This window comes from Stegodyphus dumicola, chromosome X2 (genome assembly GCF_044657685.1).
Source record: "Stegodyphus dumicola isolate Sdum_Otavi_A_Nest chromosome X2, ASM4465768v1".
In the NCBI taxonomy this organism is placed as follows: Eukaryota; Metazoa; Arthropoda; class Arachnida; order Araneae; family Eresidae; genus Stegodyphus; species Stegodyphus dumicola.
Genome location: NC_140781.1, coordinates 73396543 through 73414511, shown reverse-complemented (window position 1 = coordinate 73414511; position 17969 = coordinate 73396543). Strand labels below are relative to the sequence as shown.

Here is a 17969-nt window from a genome sequence, read left to right as displayed (position 1 = left end):
CAACAGTCTGTCATTCTGGTAGAAAATCAAATGCTAAATTACTGTATTAAAATTTTGCAGGCATATGTAGACAATAAATTCTTTAATTCGTTAGGCCTTGTGTGTTGAAGTGATGTGCTTTAAATTAGAGGCATTAACACTTTAGAAAGGCTACTTTATTTTATTTATTTATTTATTTTGGCCTTTGTCCATCTTCTGAGACTTAATCATTCAAGTTTTCTCTCTTTGTGTAGATTTTCCTCTTTCAGATATCTCTCACACGTGGATGTATAGATTTCCTCCTGAGTAAATGCATTCATTAGCTATATGACTTTCCTTCCTACATAGTTTATTTCAGATCTGTAATGTACGTTTACAATTTTCTAGATTGTATGCTTCTCTTTTTTATTGTTAGTTAGTCTAATTATTATCTGCTTATATTTGTAAGTACGGTCCTTGCTCTTTAGCTTATTTTATTTCCTCACCAATTTAACTGCTATCAGAAATATTAAAACAATTATTTTCTTTATCATTTGTCTTTTTTATTTAAATTCTTACTTCTTGTGTTAATCCTTTATTTATCATATAACTATTTTTAAATTGATTTTTATCAAAAAAGTAGAAAATTTTGTTTAACCCTTTGTTGCTCAGTGTTCCACTACATGGAGCACCCGAATTGAATAGCTTCTGAAACCGTCAAATTTAACTATAAATGAATAAAAATGCCTTTATAATATACTTCGAACTTCTCTTTTTAAATAATCGATGGCAGCATACCACAACGACACCCAGAGTTTTCATTTATGACATGTTATTAAAATCCACTTATTTTGTATATTTTTTTGGTGATACAAAAATATTTGTTTGAAAAACAATTTCTGTATAATTTTGATGGCTGTACTCTGTATATATATATATATATATATATTTTCATTTTTCATACAAAAAGAATGCACAGAATCATTGAATAAAACGGGGTGTTCCAATAGCGGGAACACTGCGCCTTTAGCAATCTCATGCTATTACTCATCACAACATCTGTCTTAGGAGAAAACATCTGTTGCATATGTTTTCTATTTATGTTGTTTGGGGGAAATGAATTCAAACAAAGCAGTCTTGAGGGGTGAGGTGTGGTTTGTGCTATGAAAGCCCTAATATGGTCATCTTGAAATTTTTGTGAGCAATTTTCAGGCAGGATTTTTATCAGTAGCTCGAGTCATCTTTACTTAGAGCTGTGTGAATTTTTTTTGCTGTCGCTTTTTAGTCTCATTCCCATTTATTTTCAATAATTGTGTAGATATCTTTTTCTGTATGTATATCCTATAGCTTATTTTTCTTTGCTGTTAGTATTGTTAGTATTTTAATTGTAGTTAATTTTTTATTATTAATTTTCCATAAATGGCGCAGAGAGGTCTAACTCTTTTCCGAAGCGCTAAAAGTGCTTCATGAGTTACCCTCTTATTCTGAATCAGAGCATGAAGATAGCAACTATACTGAGATATATGCTCCTGAACCACTTGTGCAATCCAATTGTGGTATGTAGGATGAAACTATTTTATTTGATGAGAAGGTTGATTATCCATCTTACCCAGGCCCTTCTATGCAGCCTCAAGTTTTTACTTGGAATTCTAAACATATTGTTGCACAGAACAAGAAGCTGCACAAAACGAGTTTTGTGGTCAAAACCTGCAAAGTTGGTTTGTGCTTCTATCAAAAAGGTGTGACCTGCTTTGAACAATTTCACAAAGCTAAGAAATTGAAAATTTATAAATATCTTTGTTTATAGGACTTTTGTATATACATATATTTATCCATATTTATTCAACAATGTTGTGTATATACAGAAAACCATGTATACAGCCATAATACAGTGTTTTTTCATTACTATAAAAACGCTCCTACTCATTTCTGTGCTTCACTGCAATGCTCGCTTAGTCGCACTTTCAAATCTGGCGGCGCAGTGTTCCACCTCATGGAACACCCACAGAATTAAAACGGTAAGTGCAATTTATATAAAATTTTACCTGTATACTCCTTTAGACCTAGATAGACTGCATACAACTTTTTTTTTTTTTTTTTTTTTTTTTTTTATCTGAAATTCCGACTTGAAAGTATAGTGCACCATAAAGGGTTAAAGCAAACTTCTTTTTAATGAAATAAGGGAGAAAGTATTCATTTTGATATATTGAAGGATTATAAGTAATAGGCATCTTTAAATGCACATAAGAAAATATACATTAGATCTAATAAGGAAAGTGTATAACTTACCATTCAGTATTAGAACATTATGAAAAGCAGGGCTTCGGAGTCGGAATCGAGCAGATTTTGGAGTAAAAGGAATCAGAGCTGGAGTCGCTAAAAACAGGTCGATTCCAACTCCAGTTTTTGTTGGACGATTTGAACGTAAAATAAAATTAAAATGAATTGAAAAAAATTAATGACAAGCTGAGTTATTATTTTTATTTATGAACTGTATACATTAATAAATAGTTATTTTCTATTTTATTGACATATTAATAAATAAATATAAGGGAGGAGGATGGATGTGATATTTGCCATTAGTGATTAAACTGTTTCATTTTGCAACAGATCTCACTGGTAAATTTAGGTAAGCAGCAATAGCAGCAAGAACTCCTAAAAGTAATGCCATTCTTAGGAAGCGAGCAGAAAAAATGAGCAATTATTGACCAAGCAATGCAATAAGGAATTACATATTTGATGATGAAGAGGCTTTTAGAATTAAGAACTTTTTTAGGAGATGTAGATAACCATAATATTTCACTAACAGAAAGACTGTGGAATGATCTTGCAGAATTGGAGACTCTTTCTATACCGTATATAGCCACAAAACAGCTACAATCTGAAGAATTGACAGGAGGCGAGAATGGAAGAATGGGATGTTTGTTTTTTTCTGAAATGGAGGGTTTATTGCAGAAGGAATCATTTCTTCAGTGAACAAAAGAGAAACTAGTTTGCTAGACAATGAGATCTTGCTGGGTTCAATATTTGTAGATCCAGAAGACCAAACTTTCTTGGATAAGGAAAAAATTAAAAAGACAAAGAAAGCCATCTAAGAACTTTCCTTAAGAATGAAATTATTCTCAGAACAATTAGGGAATTCGAATCAGGACAGTTAAACAGCAGACATTGCAATTGAGTCTCTGTCATCCTCTTCATGAATTAGATTTTGAGAAATATTTTTGGATAATATTGAAAAGGCTAAGGCAATGCGAATGAAAATAAAGAACTAGGAGCCTTTAGATATAAAAATGAAAAAAAAAAAAAAATACAAACAAGATTTCTACATGACCTTTGAAGAAATAGAGAAATATGATTGTGCTTGCAAGACACCTCTTTTAGAACTTATAAAAAATCTATCCTGAAAAGTTAAAAGAAGTAGCCCTAACAGTAACAGCTCTTCCTCCTACTCAAGTTAGTGTAGAAAGACTCTTCTCAGCCCTGAAGTTTATCAAATTACATCTATGACCCTCCAACAAAGAAGGTATTGCCGAAGCTATACCATTTCTTAGAAATAACCAGTGCCAGTTTTTCCATTTCATAATAAATGCTAATTAATATAAATAATTTGCTATGCCATCGGGTGTTTTTTTTTTCTCCTGTACCATCTATTCTTTTATATTAAAAAAATAAGCTCTAAGCCATATGTATAAGTTGACACACACACATATATATATGAAGGAGTCGGAGTCTTTAAAATTCCAGGAGTCTAGAGTCGGATTCGGTCATTTTCCTTATCGACTCCACAGCCATAATGTAAAGACAATATTGCTTGCACCTAATACACTACCTGCCATTAATAATGCAGTACCAAGAAGGAGTGTCCTGAAAGTGATGAAACTCTGCAAACAGAGACAGCAACGAACAGTAAGTGATCTTTATTTCAAAATGATAAGCATAATACAGAGCAATAACAGCATCGACTCAGTTGGTCGTAGGATCACTTTGAACCATGATACATGAAGCAACACCTAGAGTCATTGAGATACTGGATGGTGTCCTGAGAAATGGCTCTCCATTTCCTGTCAACCGTTTGCCACAGTTGGTCTTCTGAATGTGGCAATGGCAGGGTCTGTAAATGGTATCCAACCACATCCCAGATGGGTTCGATTGTTGAGAGATCAGAAGGGAACGTTGGCGAGGGAAGCATTTGTACACCTTGCACAGCACATTGGCAGTGTTTGGTTGTGCATTATCCTGCTGATAAAGGGCATTGTGCACTCCATGAAGGTAGGGGATTGTCACCGGCCACAGCAATCATTCACATATCATTGGGCCATCAAATAGTCCCTGAATACGAACTAGACTGGAATCGTAAGCATTTGTGCCCCAAACCATGATGCCAGATTTTCGCATGGTGAGGTGTTCCACAATTGCTCCCGGATCGGACCTGTCTCCACATTGATGCCACACTCATACATGGCGACTATTATTGGAAAAACAGAAGTGTGACTCATCTGAGAACACGACTCTGTGCCATACTGCCTTCCACATCACTCAAGCCTGGCAACATTGCAGATGTTGGCATGTATGATGTGGGGTCAGTGCTAGTCTTAACGGTTGCCTTGAGTGCAGACCGCTAGTCACCAATTTACAGCAAATGGTTCTGGTCGATGTGGAAATATCCAGTGTGTCTTGAACATGCTGCAGAATGGAAAGAGAAATGGCTTGCGGTTGCACCCACCACTTGTTGGCGGATGTGTGAATCTGTGCACGCTGACGTCACTCTAGCTGCACTGGCACCCCTCAAACTTACCACATTTCTTTGTTCTGTTCATCGTCACCACAGCCTGTTTGCTGTGGATGCCTCCAGGTGTGTATCAGCTAGGATTTGCTGTATGGACCAACCTGCACTTCTCAGTCCAATAAGCCATTTCACATCATTCCCTTGTAAGATCGCCTGTCTGTGGGAACTGCCTCCTTTTAGGATGGCCTGGCATTCTCTGCTATTACACCCGCCCTCTGAGATAAGAATAAATTTTCTGCAACGATTTCCCTAGCAGAAATAACTGCATGAAAATTGAGCATTCTGCATGTCCCTTACCTTATATCTTATTCAGCGTGCACTTGGTGCATCTACCCTGCCCTAAAATTTGCATAATTTTCAGGCTACTTCTTCTTGGTGTTGCATTGATAGTGGGTAGTGTAATTTTATTGCTGATATGCATGGCAATAAAATTTCTGCAGATGCTTTTTTTATACATCACTAGTGATATATCAGAATTTGGTTTTAATTAAATGGCCTAGTTATAGATGCTGTGTGTCATTTTATTATTATAGTGAGATCACATTAAGCTTTTTCGTAAAACTCTCTCTTGTTCTACAAAAAATCTTTAAAATCTTTTTCTGCACGAAAAAATCTTTAAAAAAATGTTATTTCCAAATACACCACTAAAACTTAAGCTCGTTTTCATAAATTCAAGAGACAAATTCATTCATATGATTCACCTTGTAAGTGATGTACCTGGAGATGTTTATATTAAAAAAAATATCTTATTTAGCATGTAGGTCTGTTTTTGCTTGTCAGTTTAGTAAAATATACCAAGAAAGTATTTAGTGAATGTAAACATTTTCTCTAAAAATTAAATTTATATTTCTCCATCAAAGTACATGCTGTATGAAACTTTGATTATAGCACTTGTTCCTTTTTAATCACAGTCTTTGTTACTTTATATGCTTTTTATAGTTTCATGTATAGTCTGCTGCTCTTTTCTAATGTAGTGCTTTCTTCTCATTTGGTGTTTATATCTATAGGTGTTTTGTAAATAAACTGGACAGCATTTCTGATGAAACTTTTACAACTTTGTTACATTTACTTCATAAAGCTTTGTGGTCTGATGAAAAGCCTTTAGAAGAGCCGAAGTCAAATGCAGATCCTGCTGTAACAGTGGAAAAAATTATGGAGAATTTAGAAGGTAAACCATACATAACAGTGCATTAGCCCAAACTTCAGTATAATGACCTATAAGTCCTGATGGATGTTTTATTAGCTTAATTTTTCTGTCTGCATATAGGGACCCATCAGTCAGCCAATATTTATAGTGACCTTGAATGTTGTTTTGTGTGAAATCCACAAACAAGTAAATTCTGTTTTACCATGAGTACAATGTAAATATCATTTTGAAATTTAACTTTATTTGGAAGTTAATCGTAGAGACTATAATAATCATCTTTTATTCCCTCTTGAGCTTATTAATAGCACTTAAATATTTGGTTCTGCTGCATAGTCTTTGTATAATGCGTGGAATTTCTTTAAGCTGAAAAGATAGATGACTATATTAAATCTGTGTGTTGTCAGTCATTTTCTTCCACCATTCATCAAATTTCATGAGAATTAATCATTCTGAGTTCAAGGCAAGAAGTGAAGTCCTCATCAACTTTTCTTTGTGGTACATTGAAATGCGTAGTTATTAATATTATCTCCATTACTAGCTGTTAAGAAATTTGTGTTATGAATTCATACTAAATTAAAAGATTTTAAAAGCTATAGGTAAGCATATTTTTTGCCATTTAAGTAAAATTAGCAAAAATTTTCAGCATTTCCAAAAGAACGTTATTTACTCTTTTGAAAAATAAAAGATGCAAAAGTTGGTGGCTTGTTAAATGATTAGAGTATCTGTCGATTTTAAAATCTCTTCTGTTCCAAGCAAACAGAGATTGAACGTAATAGACAGCGATTTTTGTACTGAAAATTTTGATATCAATTTTAAGCATCTTAAGAAAATATAACTATGAAGTTAGTTCAATAATTAATAGCATGGTAATTAAAAATTAAACTTTCTATGCAATTTTGAAATTTGTTTTATAAATCTTTTATAAAAATATATTTATAATTGCATACTCCATGAGATTTTTAACTTTTACAAGCTAATGTTCTATTCGTGTTTCTTTTATAGTGTTCATTAACAGTTGTATTCTCAATGTCATAAAACTTTTAGTAACTTTTCTCATCAGCGTGTTTCAGTTCACATTTCAGAGTTTTTCTGAGAATTTGCAGTGTTTTTCTGGGTTTGATTGATGTTGACATGTCATTACTTTTTTCTGTACCACTTTCACCGTCAGTTTCTACAGTTGTGTTAAAATTTCTATAATATAATCAGTTTTTATACACGTTGCCTTAATATTGTCATTAGTTGGCCCATACTTGAAAAATAAATCTCCATACTGAAGTCTGAAACATCAGTTATAGTTTCCAGAGGCTTCTTCTGTGCAAGAGCTGTACGTAAAAAACGGTTGTATATGTGTTTTAAGAGACTGACCCTCAGCATTGACAATGCATAGTCTACCCTGGTCTAAAACCTAAATGTTAGAAGTTGTATTTACAGGAAAGAAACATTAATGTTTTTCAAAAAGAGATCAGAAGTGTGTGTGCTGCACAGTTATCTAATTAGTATTTTTTATTTTTTTGTTTTACAGTGTACTGTCTCATTTCAAAAGGAAGTCAGACAAAAATTCTGCCCTTGAGTCAATATTGCTGTGTTAATTCAGGGGTAAATTCTTGACTGCTTTCAAGCTTGTCTGCTTTTGTCTATAACCAGGGCTGTCATCTCAGTTGTAGGGTCCATACTGCACATTAATAATTCAATAACTTTATCCTTCGGTGTCTTAACCATTTGCTGCTTCTCTTTTAAGTATTAATATGTATTTTGGCAATGTTCTGTAACACTGCCCAGTTTTATCTGTAGTATAAATTTCCAGTGGTTTGTGTTGATTTAGCAGCCTACAGAAAATGCTTTTTATCATCCACATGATGATCTGCCTCTTCCTTTCCGCTATGCCTTTCTCATTGAAATGTTAGATTTCTCTCATTAAATTCCACAACTTTTGTACTGAAAAGAACTCCAAAAATGGGAACATTAATTAGTTTCATAGCTTGAAAACATTCCAGAATTCGATTTTCCATCTTCTTTCTATGCTTCTTTGAGATACTTGCATCTTTTATTAGTTCATTACTTATGATTATTTTCTTAGTTCATTAATTATGTTTATAAATGCCAGCAGTTGGGAAATTCCCAGTTTAAACACATATTATTTTTAGTATTATTATCTAATTGCACTTACCAAGAACATCAAAATCTTTTACCACTTTGTTCTTTTCTTTCAAGCTTAAGTTTTTTTTTTTTTTTTTTTTTTTTTTTTAAGATTTATTTGATATGTTAACAAACTAAGCATACAGCAAATTTTTAAAATACTTCTTCCAGTGATTTATTCAATTTCAAAACTCTTACTTGTAGCCAGCCGAAAGATTGCATTGTCTTTTAATTCAGGTTACTACATCATGATTACAGGCATGACCAATGCATTTTTTGCTTTTTGTGCAGTTTGCAGGTATCACACATTTTCCATTCAATTCCATTAATGTACAATAATGCTAGAAAGCATTGTATGAACTTTTGGAGAACTTTCTGCAAATATGATGTGTGTGCCGCTTTTTTTTTAACATGTAAATCGTAAAAGATGAAATGCAAAAATAGTGCTTCTTAGTAGTTGATATTTAAGAAAAATGACTTACTCATTTACCCACATATCACAAAAACATCCTTGGGATATCCTGAGGATATGCTCACATCCTTAGGGCATCACGGAATATCCCCCAAACCTCCTAAACACCTCCTCCCGAGTGCTTAATGTCACATTCCAGTCTATCCTCAGGACATCCTAAGTAAGTTCCATCAACAGCATACGGAATGTTATTAGGATCTCAACTCCTACTTACTACATCCTCAGGACATCCCGGGATATCCCACTAGCCTCCTAAACACATCCCATTATATCCTCAGACCATCTTATCTAGGTCCCATAGACAGCATATGGGATATTATTAGTATTTAAAGTCCTGCTTACTACAACATCCTCTGGAGCCCATAATATTCCAGTTTCCTCCTAAACTCATCCTTCCGAGTGCTTAATGTCACATCCCAGTATATCCTTAGGACATCCTATCTATGTCCTACCGATGATGTCCTACCAGGATGTTATCAGGATTTGAAATACTAGTTACCAGTATCCCTTTAACCTCTTAAATATATACTCCCAACTGCTTAATATCACATCCCAGTATATTCCCAGGAAACTTCCTTGCATTCCAGTGAAGGTGTTCTGATATCCTAAAACCTACTTATTTTACACAGTCTCAAATCCTTTTCTTATGTTTACTATGAAAAAATAAGAAATGTTGAGAATATTTATACAGCTTACTTTTTTAAAAAATCTGAATTTCAATTTGTATAATAATTTGTAAATATATTAAAACTGTGCGAGAGACTTAAAATGAATTATTAATACAAAATATTATATGAGAAAATATTCTTTTATTTTTAAGATATAGAAAATCTTTCAATCATTTTTTAACATCCAGTAACCCCAAATTGAATTCAATATATTCATAATTAAATTATTTTAGAAAATCATTTTCTATTTTCCGTTAATTTGCATTAAAAATTCAATAAAATTAGCCATTTAATAGTCATTATAGATTAAATGAATCATCTTTCTTTAATACATGTAAAGAATTTTTCAAGTGTTTTGATGAGACTGTTGGGAAATTGTTAAAAGGAAATTTTATTTTTTAACTAAATCAATTATCAGTGACAGAATAAATATGTTTTTGTAACATGAAAATGGTGCAGGCTTTTCTATATATTTAATATTTAGTTATAAAAATTATATTCTTGACATTGTTAACAATTCTTTACATCATTAGAAAAGTAACTCAAGAAGCTCTTCTAAAATTCTATCTTTCTGCTCACACAATTTTAAAAAAAAATCTAAAAGGGCCTTAGATTTTAGCAGTCACTCAAAAGGGCTCAAAGTTTTAATATGGTTTATCAGTGGAGATTATCAATAGAGATGAGGCAGTGGAAATAGCAAAGCATTTTATAAGATACTGACAACAGAAAGTTATATATCTTCTATATATTTGAAAAGTGGAAAAATATATCATGTAATTACATAAAAATATTAAATGTTTTCAATTAGATATATCGAATTAAATATTTTAAATGAATTGGATTAAAAAGTTTAAAAAAAATATTGTTAAGAATTGTGTGTATTGTTTTTAAATAGTTTGGCTTGTTAATCGATAACAGATTAGTTTTTAAAGGTAAATATGTCACGTTTTGCCAAATGGCAACACCTTGAGTGAAAAGAAAAATGAGTTTACAATTGATGATACGAAGTCACATTTCGAGACTAATAGCCCTTTTGGATTAAAAAAAAAAGTTCTGAAAATAATTTGCACTGGTTCATTGGTTATTAGTTTTTGGAAAATTCAGTAAAATGAAATTTACCAGTTGAAATCAGAATTAAATTATAAACTTCGTAAATTTTAGCACATGTTAAAGGTTATCTTAGCCAGAATTGTATTACTAACCATTCATTTCAGAGCAAAATAAAACAGTAATTGCCATTTATATGACAATCAATATCGTGTCGAAAATTTAAATCTGCATTTTACGCAACACAGAAAAACTTTAAAAGAAGATCTACTGTATGTTTACCATGCAATTAAGGCATATTATTCTGCAATCAACTCTACCAATTATTAATACTTCTAAGTATATTCAGCTTACTCTACTTAATATATGCTGTGTAAAATTTTCCATAAATTTATTAATTCATTTTATTTTGAGGTGAACTGTTATTCAACTCACGATGTCAACCAGAATGTTTAGTTCATTTTTTATTCAGTCTCAAAAGAGAAATCAAAATACATGGATTTATATAATGTTTTCAGTTTTTCATATGCGTCAGTTTGAGAACTTTCTATGTGTACCTATTTTTTTAAATGTCTAAAAATTTTTGTATATTCAAGGAAAGTTTATTCTTTCAACTTTAGTATAGAAGTGTTGTTAATTTACCAGCTAAAATTACTTAATGTGGAATACAGAAAAATATCTAACTACTTAGCTTTGTGACTTCATCTGCAGAGAAACTAAAAAAGTAGTTCAGCTAAATCTGTTATAATAAATATTTATAATCATGCTAAATCCTGCAATAACTATTAATATGACAAATTTTTGTAAACCTATTTATTTGCATGAAAAATCAGAAATTTATGGCAGTATATTATGATTAACAGAGAAAACACACTTTGCAAAATTCAAAATAGTTTTTATTAATCCACTTTATCACATTTTCTTTAAATTCCTGAAAAATAATCTTATATCTGTGTAAAAGAGGAATATGTATTCTTATGTATATAACAACTCATGATAAACTGCATCTCTGCCATTGCCTTTCACAGCACCTAAAATAAAAAAACACAATTACTGTATGTGAATATAGTTCATAAATAAATTTAAACAAATGACTATTAGAGTGCAAATTAAAGGAAGCATTCAAAATATTTTAACATTTATTATCTATAAACAAAGAAGCAATTATTTGATTATTCGATTATGGTAAAATAAACATGGGATGCCTTTTAAAATTTTTTCTTTATGTCAGGAATTAAACTCAAATCACCTGCTGAACTGAACATATGAGTAGATTTATCAATTAGCCACTGGTAGGTAACCTGGATACCGAATTAACATATAAAGTTGCTAAGATAAAGAGAGGAACAAAATTATGATAATCACATCTTACCTAATCATAAAACTATTTTAAATTTAATGTGTATGCAAGTCCAAAAAGAGTGAGAATGATTTTTTTTTTTTTTTTTTTTTTTTTTTTTTTCAATGCAAATTAAAGTTGTCTTGCAGGAGCAAAAAAAAAAATTGTCTCATCAGATTGGCAAGTAAAAAACAATGTAACTAACTGCATCTGGTAACATTTATCTGACAACGCATAAGTAATTGTTAGCTACATGCAGATAATAAAATCTGATCATGATAAGCAATATGCAGATTTAAACTTTTGAATTTAGCCGTAGAAATCGAACAAAAAAGTATATTTTATGTTGTAACAGTAGTTAATGAAGATGTGGCTAATCTTTACTGTGTGGTATACCTTGGTTTCTGTCTGAAAAAATCGCAAAGTGGTATTGGTTGTTCTTGAAATCTGGAAGCCCACTGCATGAAATAAGTTTTTCGGTAATCCTAATGTTAAAAAAAGTAGCCTTGGGGAAATATTTTGATTTTTTTGTTTTTTTGGGGGGGGATCAATAAAAAGGGGTTAATTCTGCGAATATTGCTAACATGTTGTGATAAATTTAGATTTTGGCTATTTTTTGTAATAGTAACCCTTTTGTATGGACCCGGGTTTTGGGGTTTTACCATTCTTTTCAGTTGCTGTGTTTGGTTGCACATGAGTGGTATAGTCTTGTATTTTGAACTTCCTATTATTTTGGTGTGGGTACATCATTTCAGTATGTCTGAGGTGACTAAGAGATGAAAAATTTAATTGAATTGCTTACCTGGGAGATGGAGGAGACGGTGGTGGGAAGCCTAAACATATGCATGTGAAAAAAAGGTATGTTAAAAAAAATGACGTTTCATTCATTTATTCGTCTCTGTGTGTTAGTTTTTGTTAAAAGATTTGTTGTTAAATTAATGTTAATTTCCTAACACAAAAACATTAATTTTTTTTAGTATACATATTTCCTAACACAAAAACATTAATTTGTTTTTGTGTTAGGAAATATGTATACTTGGTATCTTATTCCTCTCTGTTTGTGTATTTTTGGTTATTTGTTTGTTTCTGTGTGTTAAGACAGCAGCGAATTTTTTTGTGGTTAATATGATAGTTTTAACTTTGTTTTAGCTTTCTGATTTTCTTAAAGGGAAAATAGATCGATGTGTACAAATGTTAAGGTAGTGTGCAATGTCTAGTTTGTGCAGTTCTCTGATGTTTTTTTAAGTTAAAATAGGTCGATGTGTACATGGACACCGAGTTTGTGTAAGTGTTTGTTTGGACACCGAGTGTGTAAGTATTTTGGCTTTGTGTAGCGGCCATTTTGAAATTAGTGCTGATCTTGGTATCAAAAAAGAAACAGTTCGCCAAGGGGTAATGTAGAGTAAATTTGTACCAAAGATCTTCTACCATAATCAACATTTTTGTGGTTTAAACACTAGTGAAGCAGTATGCAAAGATGAAGATTTGAGTTTTGTTTACACAGCATGATGGTTTTGGCACTCCAGCCATTACCGTGAACAAGACTATAATAAACATAGCCACAACAATTGTCTATAAATATTGATGTATAATACTGCATGAACTAATAGATTTCCTACGCTAGTATATACAGAATACTTAATCGAAGTGAAAATGAGAAGACTGTGCATGCATTTCCTTTAATTGAAACATGGATTTGACTGTACAAAACTCTGTCTTACGAGACATTCCACACTCTACATATAGACAGTAAATAGTGCTTGTGTTGCTATCTACTATTTTTTTATTTCTTAGAGCTATGAAATAAATATACTTCTACATTTTAATTTTTTCTTTTCTTGTTTCACATTTGGATTATCTTTCAAAAAGTAGGAATTTTGATATTATTACAATATCTGAGTTAAAATAACATTTCGAATAACAATATTGGAGATGTTAAGGCAATAAAAGTTTTAAATTAGGTTAAAAAGTAACCTTTAATGTGGCATATTTTTGAATTAAACTCTATTGACTTTAAAAACAACAAAATGTCTCTCTTTCTTAGGGAATTTAATTAATTTTAAATACAGAGTGTATGAATTTTTTCCCTTGCATGTTATAAGAACTGAAACAAAAGTACCCTAATACAGTCAAAATTCCTAAATGCAAGTACATAAAATTTACTTTAGCAATTTTAAGAGATGAGACACACTGAACACATGAATAAATTTTTATCAAAGAATAATTTATTAAAATTGATGCGTTCCGTAGTATATTTTAACCATTAGATTACATTATTACACCATGTTATCAGTTTGAAAAGCAAGTCACATGCCAGATCTTGGTTGTAAAAGAAATACACAAAATAATATATAGATTATTGAAAAATGATGTATACCAGTGTTTATAGATATGATTAAGTTTAACAGAAAATTTACTGTCACAACCACATTTTTAAGTGAAATGTATTATTTTAATATTTTACAATATTTAAGATATGACATTAAATGCAAAATTATGTGCATGGACATAAGTTAGTAAATTTAAATAATAACAATAATAAAAGAATGAACATTGTGAAAAATTTCAAAAACAATCAGAATTTAATTTAGAAGACTTTTAGACATTTATGATAAATAAATTTGAGACTTCTTTACCCAAGATTAAATTATAATTAACTAAAACCAGTTTGACTGACCTTCCAAGAAATCCTTCAGCTGCATTTTTTTCAAGCTTGAATACCAAATTCTTTTCTGTATGGTAATAACATCTTAACCAGTTGAAATCCCTACAGAAAGTTTGATAAAACAATAATAGAATTAATAGAATAGAAAAATTAATACAAAAGTACAAAACATCATTTGAACTTAACATTATTAAAAATTTTAGTGCTTTCTGACTATCTGCAAAGCTGTAAAAATTGGCAAAATGTTTGTGTGGTTAGTTTATTGTTCATATCTACTGCTCTGTTCACAACTAGTAATTCAAATAAGCATTTTATAATAAACAAGAAATTTTAGGACACAATATATATATATATATATATACACACACACACATATAGAGAGTCGATACTCACATATTTTTCATCCAACGGAATACTATTCAGAAGTAAAGATTAAATATAAAGCATGTAAATACATGTGTGTGGTATGCATATTCAGTTGTTATCATGTGTATACTCTTGCAATTTTAGTATAAGTTGAAGCTGTGAGTACAGATAATCAAAAAGTATAAAAATGTTCAGTATAAGAAAAGATTGCCCTGACAATAGTATCTCAATTTTTTAGCACTGACACTTATATTGTGCATTAGAAATACACTCTTAGACCAAAAATAACGACCCACCAACAAGGATTTATCTGAATGAGACGAAAATTGGTAGAAGTGATGTACATGTACAGAAAAACAAATGATTACAGTTTGAGAAAACTTGGATGATTTATTGAAGTGATAGAGCTTCAAAAAGTGAAAAAGTCAGTATCGCGTTTGTCCACCTCTGGCCCTTATGCAAGCAGTTATTCGGCTTGGCATCGATTGATAGAGGTTGCGGATGTCCTCCTGAGAGATATCGTACCAAATTCTGTCCAACTGGCACGTTAGATCGTCATCATCCCGAGCTGGTTGGAGGACCCTGCCCATAATGCTCCAAACGTGCTCGATAGAAGAGAGATTCGGCGACCTTACTGCCAAGGTAATGTTCGAGAAGCAGTAGAAACATGTGCAGTGGGGGACGGGCATTATCTTGCTGAAATGTAAGTCCAGGGTGGTGTGACATGAAGGGCAACACAACGGGCCCTAAACTTCATCGACATACTGCTGTGCTGTAAGGTTGCGATGGATGACAACCAAAGGGGTCCTACTATGAAATGAAATGGCACCCCAGACCATCATTCATGGTTGTCGGCCTGTCTGCCGGAAGGCATTCAGGTTGGTATCACACTTCTGTCCGAGGCGTCTCCAGACTTGCCTTCCCTGGTCATCGAGGCTCAGCTCAAAGCGGGACTCATCACTGAAGACTTCTACTCCAGTCAGTGACATTCCAGAGCGAATGAGCCCGACACCACAGCAAACGGGCTTGACGTTGTACAGTGGTCAATGGTAGTCGGCACAAGGGGCGCCGTGACCTCAGACCCCTTTCTGTGAGCCGTCTATAAATAGTCCTTGCAGCCACTGAAGCACTAGTTGCATGTACAGTCGATGATAATGATGCATCTGGGGCTGTGAGTGCCGCTCTGACGATTGCTCGATCTTCACATTCTCGTTTCTCTAGGCTTACCATTTCCTTCTTGAAGCTGTGTGCGGCTATGGTTCACTCATTCCTGCCAACATCGTCTAATAGTGGCTTCGCTCCTGCTCAAATTTCAAGCTATTTGCCGATAACACCAACCGGCTTCTTTGAGCCCAACTACACAACCTCGCTCAAATTCTGGCATCTGCGCATATGGTTCGCGCACCTGTATGCGAGACATAGTTACTGTCTACCAAAGTACACGGAATGAAATTCTTGAAGAATTTATGACCTGGAATCGTAATTTCTCCTCTTAAATATCCTGTCAGTTGCACAGATCAGATGCGCTGTAGCGAGAACCGTTCATTCATTGGCAGCCAAAATGTAAAATTTTGCTTTTACCATCGAAACCCGTATGCATATCAATTTGTGTCCAATTTGCTTTATATCTTCTCGGTGCATCTTTTTTTTTTTTTTTTTTTTTTGTCTAAGAGTGTATATAGTAATATATGTATAATAAAAAGATAATTGCATACTATTAATTCAATTTTTTAAGTGTTAAAATTTATAATTAGAATTCTTTCACATGAACATCTAGAAATCAATTTTTCATTCTTAACTAAAAATAAATGAAATAAATAATAAAACCATGTATATTTCTCATGAAGCCTATCATTTCCTAAGATGCCCACTTCTGCAAGTTCCCAGCATTTCTCAGTATGTTATTAAATTATTGAACTAAGTATCAATGATAGTCATGTTTGCTAATGTGACAATATCTTTCACACTTCTTTGTTACAAATAATGAGTAAGTTTCGATAAATCTTTAACTGATACATGCTACATTTGCCTAAAATTTGTAAAAATAATAAATTTAAATGAGTTCTTTGTAATATACTCAAAGAAATAATCTATTATATTAATTTTGTATGAAAATTTTTATGTTATGTAGCAGAATATTGGCCTGATTAATGATTCAGGAAATAATTCAAATTTCAGCTTGTGTTAAAATAAAAACTATAACACAAAAATAAGCAAATTTCCTTATGAACAATGTATTTTAACATTATTCAATCACTGGCGATCACACAGTACTGATTGCTTCAATAAACATTACTGTAGTTGTGTTATTTAAAAGACTCTGATGTTTTAATTATTTTCCTAATTAAAACATTAGTCTTTTTCTCTCCCTCTTTCTAACACCCAAAGAAAACCCAGATAAGAAATATAAAAATATCAGTAAAAATAAATTATATTATTGAATGACACTTTATATTATTTTATTATAAATTACTTCAAAATCAAAGAAGGGAAGGGGGAGAAACTTTAAAATTGGGATTTCTAAAATAGTATAAACATTAATAATTTAGTACAGTTTGCTATTTCAGGGAAAAAGAATTCACTTTTCTGGTTGGCATTTATATTTCCATCTCATCTTCAATGAAACATTAAGAGAAATTTATTTTATTTATCAGACAGATTATGTCAACTCAAAGACACCTATCATTAAAATTCGGTAGTAATAATTCTGAATGTTAGATAACTTGCAAGATTAAACAAAAATTATCAATACTTTTATAATAATGACAGTACTAGAGTAACATGAATATAAAATTAAACTGCATATGACTATAAAATAAGCCAGAATATAATAATGGTGTATTTGTTTCTAAAACAATGGGCAGGATGAAAAAAATACATATATTATGGTAGCTATTCAAATTCTTCAGCTTTCCTAATATTCTCATGTTCACTTTACATAACTAAAGTATCTAAAATACAATAAAACATCAAACAATATTTATGAAAAATGTTAAAAGCAATCATAAGCATTTCATTGAATGACCATATTTTGTCTTCCTGCAAGTCGAATCTTAAAATGATATGCAGTTTGAAAAAGTGCTTAATTGTTTATAAAATACTCAAAAAAGGTACTGTTCTGTTATCAGGACCGGGCTCAGAAATGTTTATGTATGCATGTATATTTGTAAATGTATTTGTGTATACATATACACATCTATGCATATACATACAAACACACGTTCAGACATTTCCGAATCCAGTCCCGATAACAGAACAGTACTACCCCCCCCAAAAGAAAACTTAAAACTTCTAATTCTCCATGTTTTAAAATTGAATTACAAACTAGATTAAGATAATTTTTCAACCATACATATTTTGGGACAAAACTATGCAAACTCTTATT

At 31.8% G+C, this 17969-nt stretch overlaps 1 protein-coding gene across 3 annotated transcripts in view; it reads left to right on the top strand.

Moving 5' to 3' along the window:
- The window catches only part of LOC118184218 (uncharacterized), a 96857-nt gene that overhangs the window by 62746 nt on the left and 16142 nt on the right, over positions 1-17969 (top strand). For 2 of the 3 annotated variants that reach the window (XM_085810042.1, XM_085810041.1), the window contains one exon: positions 5752-5912. In XM_085810042.1, the coding sequence (XP_085666168.1) occupies positions 5752-5912 (161 nt within the window). Of the gene's footprint in view, positions 1-5751; positions 5913-17969 lie in introns of those variants that run through there. The other variant, XR_015039244.1, reaches the window with a different exon arrangement.